This window comes from Astyanax mexicanus, chromosome 7 (genome assembly GCF_023375975.1).
Source record: "Astyanax mexicanus isolate ESR-SI-001 chromosome 7, AstMex3_surface, whole genome shotgun sequence".
Lineage (NCBI taxonomy): Eukaryota > Metazoa > Chordata > Actinopteri > Characiformes > Acestrorhamphidae > Astyanax > Astyanax mexicanus.
Genome location: NC_064414.1, coordinates 8,099,300 through 8,106,572, shown reverse-complemented (window position 1 = coordinate 8,106,572; position 7,273 = coordinate 8,099,300). Strand labels below are relative to the sequence as shown.

Sequence of the window (7,273 nt, the reverse complement as noted above, 5' to 3'; positions counted from 1 at the left end):
CAGCACATATGACTCTTAAAGAAATGGCAGGTGACACACTGATTAGTTTATTGCATGTCATGCCCAAAACACACCCATGATTAATTAAGAGAATTAGCACATGCATTTTGCATGTTTCGAGCCATGCAAGATATACTTTTCCTGTTGCCGTGAGGAGGTGTTTTTATTTATTATTTTTTCCTTTTTTCTTGGGTTTACCTGCTTTGAGATGCTGCTTTGAACTGTTCTGCAATTGGGTTCAACAACCTCTGAGCTGGAGAGCTACTAGCCTTTAAAACTCCATCCCATTAAACTTTTTTTGTGGCCCACAAATTAATGGCTTGGAAAATATCTGGCTACCAGCCAAATTTAATTGCCGACCCCTGCACTACACAAAGCTGCACAGTGCGTGGTTGCTAGCTTGCCTACTGAGCAATAAAATAGGGCCATGTTTGGTGTCACTATTCCCACATTAAAGCATTTTTTTTTGGACATGCTTCTGAATATATGCATAATGTACTCTGGTCATCAGTCTCGATTTGTACGTTGTGAGATGCATGGCATTTATAGTTTTTGTTTGTCACTTCAGCCCAGTCAAAATTATGTAAGCAAACATGACCTAATTTGAGTACCCCTGCCAGTCAGCAAAAACATTTTCCAAAAATCCCTAGGGTACAACTCAAGAAAATCTTCAGAGACTCAACATTTGATATTACATGGTGATCACATGGTGATATTTGTCTGAACGCTTTAAGCAAAACCTGCAGACGAAGTTTGGCATGCACTTTATTGAATCTGTGACATTATGAACATCCAAACAGAAACAAGGCATTAAAAAACACCCAACGTCCACTTACAAGCAGCCTGGCGGTCGTCCCTGCCTTCAGACGTGCGCAACAGAAGGGTTTAGCTTGGTATAGGCGGAATTATACTTCTGCGAATCTGTGAACATTGTTGTACTCTGCAATTATAAGAAATATAAGAGTTCAGTCTGAATGTGTTTCAATGTAGTAGACTGTAGATTGAGAATAGACAGATGTAGTGAAATACTGGCAGCGAGAAAGTGGTATTTTGGCAAGTTCAGTGCCCAACCAAAAAAGATTGGTTTGACACACACCACGGATTCACACACTTATTAACATGCCCTCATCAACTGTGACTCACCAGCGCTACATAAGTGGCCGTAATGGGAGGAGAGATCTGCAAGGCTTTGCTGGTTATTTGGTTAATTCCTTTGGAGAGGCAAACACTTATGATCACTTAATCACTAATGAGTTTTGTAGTGTATTGGACAATACTTTGAAAATCTTCTTAAACTGCATAGTGATTACCCAGCTTCTCAAAGCCTCTGTAATGCTAAACGTTAGTTTTCTTTCTAATTGGGTTAATTTGGCTCCTATGATCTCCCTGTGAAAATAGAAAATATTTTTTATGATTATTTTTCCAAAGTTTAATAAATCTTTTCTGTATTTCAGCATTATTACTCTTCTGGATGTAAAAGTGGGTCAAGCTGACATCAGCAGACACCTGACCATTCATAAAGCTAACACAGCTCCGCTTTACATAAAGTGTGTTCCCAGGGGCTTTAAACTGCAACTAAAGATGGCTTTGTAGTTCAAAGTATAGAGGTGCCAAGACTACATTACCCATCATCCTCTAGTGCTTCTTAAACTGCAATTATGAATGCCTTCATAGTTCAAAACATAGAGCGCCCAAGTAGAAGGCCAAATGCCCATCTTCTAAACGCACCAGGGTAGGTAAATGTTAGTTACTTTTTAATTGGGTTAATTTTGCTCATCTGCTTCCCCGTGTAAATGTACAAAGCATTTCTTATAAATATATCCCCATAGTCTAATAAATCTCTGCTATAAATTAATCACTATTATTCTCCTATGAATGTAAAATAGGTCTAAAAATGGGCCAGACTGATGTCATCAGAACCCTGACCAATCACAAGGCTAACATAGCTCCATCCTCTCTTCAAGTCTGAGCAACTAGAAAACCGGTGAGCTGATGAGCTGTTGCTTACAAACCTCTATGTAAGCTAACTAGCATGCTATCCTACTATTTACCATTTTTATTGCGTATCTTGTATGAAATGAAGCTGCAATTTAAAAGGAAAAGCTAAAAAGTCTGCATATTTCTGCTTTGTGTTTTCTATTTAAACTTTTCTGAATGCTTCACATAAGTTTAGTCTCATACCAAAAAGTTCTATATAAAAATGTGTTCCCAGGGGCTTTGAACTGCAATAGATGGCTATGTAGCTCAAAGTAGAGAGAGGCTAAGACTATGTTACTCATTGTCCTCTAGTGGCCAGGGGCCAAGACTACTTTACACATCATCCTCTAGTGCGTCTTAAACTGCAAGTACAGTTGGCTCTGTACCTCAAAGTATGGACAGGACCAAGACTACATTACCCATTATCCTCTTGTGCTTCTTAAACTGCAAATACGAATAGCTATGTGGCTCAAAGCATTTTCCAATACCTTACAAGCTTCACTTGTGCTAATATAATTAGTAGAGGGGTTGTTAAATCCGTACTGAGACAGGCAGCTAGTTGGTTTTTCACACTGTTACTTTCTCATGCATTCCACGAAAAACCTCCGGGGGGCTTTTCTGGGCATCACCCTCCTCAGCAACTCATTGTAATGCATTTCTATCTTCTCTGGGACAATAAAAAATGACATTCAAATAATTGAACTATAATTAATTACACACTCTCTTCTTTTTAAGCCTCTGTGAGTTACGTAGTCATTACGAATTCATGTAATGTGATCTCTATGCAAATGTATCTACACAGAGCTTCGCAGAAGTATAAAACGACCTTAAGATGCATGAGTCAAAGTAAAATGCCACCACTGTCCATCACATAATTAAAGTTTTACGACACGCTCCTCTTCTTCGCCACTGTCCCATGAGCAGCCGTCAGCAACGGGATGTGTGTGTCACTCCTAGAGGGACGCACAGTGCCGTCCCACGTAGCATCTAGCTTCCGCGGGGCGCCCCCTGGTGTCTGCTCAAGAGACTGCAGCTCCATGAGCTCCAGCTCGTGCCGTGCAGCCGTCTCTAGCACCTTCTGCTTGTTGTAGTAGATGACGAAGTTGTTTATGATGGGGTGGATGGGCAGCGCAATGGCTATGACGCCACACAGGAAGCTGATGGCCGCATTGCAGCGACCCAGCGTTGTCTTGGGGTAAATGTCCCCGTAGCCTACAGTGGTCATGGTGATGATGGCCCACCAGAAGGACTGCGGGATGCTGCGAAACAGCGTCTCCGGGTGACTCTGCTCCATGGTGTAGCCGAGCGCCGAGAACACAAAGATGCCCACGCCCATGTACATAAGCAATAGGCCAAGCTCTTTAAAACTGCGCTTGAGGGCATAGGTCAATGTCTGCAGGCCTGACGAATGGCGTGCCAGCTTGAAGACACGGGCCACTCGCATGATGCGCAGTGCCTGCACCGCCTGCTGCACGTCAGCCAGCTCCATCATGGCCGTGCCCAGGTAGGTAAGCGTCAGCACCACGTAGAAGGGCATGATGGCAAGAAAGTCCACAGCGTTCATGAAGGACAGTACAAAGCGGACCTTGCTGGGGGCCGACCCAAGACGAAGCACAAACTCCACCTGTAACAGCCAGAACCAGACACCACAGTTTAGTATTGTGTACAGCAAGCATGACAGACATTTAAAAATGACTAAAGCTCTATGCAGATGAGATTAGTTTTTCAGGGGGTCCTGGGGTAATTTTATCTTTTTATGGAGGGTCCTCTGTAATTTTATTCCCATCCACAACAACCATTTACGTGTTTTTCTCAGACGTGCTCTAACAAAATTCCAGGCTAAATTACATATGGTTTTTGCTGAACTCTGCGATCCCATCGAGATGCACATCTCTGAGTTTCGTCTCCTTGCATTTAATAAAATAGCTATTTGTTTCCATGGAGATCCACATAAACACAACAGCAAGTGGAAATAGAGGAGCTCCTGAACGTGATGTCATGTATCCGAGAAAGCCTAAAACCTCACTGGTCCTCCTGTTTTTTCAATTGCAGTCCAGATGCAAGAGTTATATCACTGAGTAGAAGTGTGAGCTAAGTCTAAGCTTGGCATATATATAAGAGCTAATGAATTGATCATTTTGGCATGTCAAATCAGCACAATGTTTCTACACAATGTATATATATATTTCTGCATGTTATACTTGTTATACACTCCAAAAATAATTTAGAGTTTAGTTAAGACTAGTAATCACATAATCATGTAATCATGTAATAATAATTTGGTATTAAAGCAGTGTAGAAGCAAGGCAGAGTCATTGATCTCCAGTTTGTAACAAATGCATGAGAAAATTATTAAAATGTTCCTCAAAGAAAGGCTGCAAATGATTTGCACATTTTTCTCTCCACAGCCCATGATATAATTATATTTATTTTTTATATACACTACGTATATTACATATATTTTTAGCAGTGAAGTAAATGGATAGGGAAGCAACCAATGAAACATTAAACGAAAGATAGATTAATTTATTTATTTAAGCTCGACCAAGACAGGACTGACTACCATCCGACAGACCTTAACAATGAGTGTGCACTGTAAAAAAGGTATTTGACTAGTAGTTGAAGTTGATTAAAATTTTGAATGAGAACAATGTAAAATCAAACTGCCCTACTACTAATTTTAAAGTCTATTAGGATCACTTAATCTGATTAGATCAAACTAACTCACTAACAAATATTTGATATAAACACTCTTTGGCATTACTTAAGGGGGATTCATTTAGTTGAGTTATACTACTGCAGTGATTCTTTTAAATTAAATATGATAACCTTTATAATAATGTCTTTTGTTTGTGTAGTGCAACATTAATGAGTAAAACACCTTTCCCATTGGCTCCTGGGACTATGTATTTGCATACTGGGTGTCAACCACAAAGAACTCATCATCCATAAGCAGTTATTTTCTCCGGGCTACCTTTCCGTATGTGTTCGTTTCAGTTTTGACCTCAGTGTTGTAGGCTATAAGAACAAGTTACTCCTTTCTCTGCTCCAGACAGTGGTCTTATTTTGGAAGATGTTGATTCTATGTTGGCTACATTTGTCACTCCCATCATCAATGCCTGTTACATGACTGATTTTAAGTCTCATATCAATAAGCTGTGTTCTCGAAGTTGAACTAACAATTAATGTATTTGATTGGCCAGTTAGCACCATACCTTTCAAACATTACAAAATTCAGGACTGGATTCTGTTTCAGAGGTAAAGATGGCACTGGTTAAATTATGTCAACTTATTTTAAGTACAGTTAACCCAACTCACTTAATTAGTAAGTGAATTAACTGTACTTAGTTCAGTGCTTTATTTAAGCTTGACTTGCCTTACGTTTAAGTTGCATTAACGCAAACTGTTTATTTGAAAACAGTCAGATAATTAGGTTGAGCTTAATAGAGAACTTGTTGAGAACACTGTTAGAGTAAAACATGACAAAGAGTACGAACTGTTGTCGAATAGCCCACCTCTGTTTGTCCCTGGCATTTCAAAATACAGTGCATTAAGCCGATTTAGCCGGGAGCATCGCCTAAAAGGGCTTTTTTTTTTAGAATGCTTTGGGCAAATGGAGGTGGGCTATTTAAAATAAGTTTGTTTCAATCATGTTCATTCGATTTGTTAACTTTTAAGATTTACTTAGTCCACCAAGTGTGAACCACCCAGTCACACCTGCCTGAGAACCTGCCAATTGCTACACACCGTGAACCAGCCGATGCACACTGTCTCGATGGCATCCAGCGTAGGGTGTTCAGACCGGTTGCCCTCACTGTCCTCCACCTGGAGGTCTGGAATTGTGCCCAGGCACATGACCACAGACGAAATGAGAATGAAGAGGAAGGAGATCACCGCCACCACGCGCGCGGCCAGGGACGACTCAGGCTTCTCCATGAACCTCCAGACCATCTTCTGCCAGCGCCTGGGCCCCTCGGGTTCCCCGTCCAGCCCGTCCAGGTCGTCCAGCAGCAGCCGGACCTTGTCTGCGATCTCCGCCAGCTCCTCCTCCTTCTCGCTCAGGTTGCTCTTGCAGCACTCATCCAGGTAGCTCAGGTCGATCTTCCAGAACTCCATCTCTTTGATGAAGCAGATGGGGCAGATGCCCCGCTTCATGTGCACCTCTCCAAAGTAGTACACCTCCACGATGCACTTGAAGGAGTCCGGGTCCCGGTCAAAGTAGAACTCGCGCCTGCACGGGTCGTAGTCATCGCACAGCGAGGAGATGAGGTCGAAGCTGCGCGCGGGGCAGTTGGCCAGCTCGGCCAGGCGGCTCTCCGGGTAGCGGTTGAGCAGCTCGGGGCGCAGCGCGAGGCGCACGCCGCCGATGTTGACGGAGATCTCGCGCTGCTGCTGCCGCTTCTCGCCGCCGTCGCTCTGGCTGCTGGAGCTGCTGGAGCTGCTGCGGCTCCTCGGCAAACTCCACATCTCCCCCCGTCTTACCACAGCCCCAGCATGCCGCGAGACACAGGAGAGGAGCGGGAGGAGCGCGCGCAACCGGCTGGGGAACTCCTGGAGAGAGCGGAGGCGCGGAGGATGGAGACACGCGCGCAGCGCTCCTCGCGCTCACTGAAGACACGACGCGAAGTGGCAGCAGACGCTTCACCTCTCTCTCTCTCTCTCTCTCTCTCTCTCTCTCTTCCTCTCTCTCTCTCTCTTTCTAAGGCTTTAATGCCCATGCACATTCCCTCACTTCTAGTTTTGGAAACAGCAGTAACAGCAGAAACTATGTGTACTATAGTCAAAGATGTCAAATATTTGAATTTGATATTAAAATATAAATATGAGACAAAATGTCAACATTTCTGCTTTAATTTATATGTAACCATTCAGTAACCCCTGGCTACCTTCCCATATGTGTTGGCTTTTAGTATAAAAGGTGGTACAGCTGCCTGGCTGTATTCCCAATTAGGTTAAGTTGCAAAATCAGAACCTTTAATCCAGATTCCTGTATTTCTGGATTTTATTCTTGCTGGAAGTTTAATTAAGATATAATGTATTTGATTGGCCAGTTAGCACCATTCCTTTCAAATATTACAAAAATCAGGACAGATTCTGTGTTCAACTTCAAGATGCAAAGATGGCATTGGTTAAATTATGTCAGTATAACTTAACTCATTTAATTGGTAAGTGAATTAACTGTACTTAGTTTAGTGTTTAATTTAAGCCCAAATCATTTAACTTATTAACACTTAAATGCTTCTCTGAGGCTTTAATGCTGCCTCACTTGCCCATCCTCCCTCACTCCCCGAGTTTT

The 7,273-nt window shown here is 42.5% G+C and overlaps 1 protein-coding gene across 1 annotated transcript; it reads right to left on the bottom strand.

Moving 5' to 3' along the window:
* Positions 1 to 215: 215 nt before the first annotated feature.
* On the bottom strand, positions 216 to 6,610 carry kcnf1b (potassium voltage-gated channel, subfamily F, member 1b). Its single transcript, XM_007247611.4, has 2 exons — positions 5,725 to 6,610; positions 216 to 3,601 (listed from the first exon to the last, which is right to left on the bottom strand). Exons 1-2 carry the CDS (start codon positions 6,442 to 6,444, stop codon positions 2,861 to 2,863), a joined length of 1,461 nt encoding a protein of 486 aa, XP_007247673.3. The 5' UTR covers positions 6,445 to 6,610; the 3' UTR covers positions 216 to 2,860.
* Positions 6,611 to 7,273: the final 663 nt, after the last annotated feature.

What these genes read in the sequence shown, in the direction of transcription:
- kcnf1b (XM_007247611.4), bottom strand. Translation starts at nt 6,444, where the DNA reads ATGTGGAGTTTGCCGAGGAGCCGCAGCAGCTCCAGCAGCTCCAGCAGC. An exon ending in TGTGCATCGGCTGGTTCACG is followed by an intron (nt 3,602 to 5,724) that starts GTGTGTAGCAAT and finishes TGGCTGTTACAG; the next exon opens with GTGGAGTTTGTGCTTCGTCT.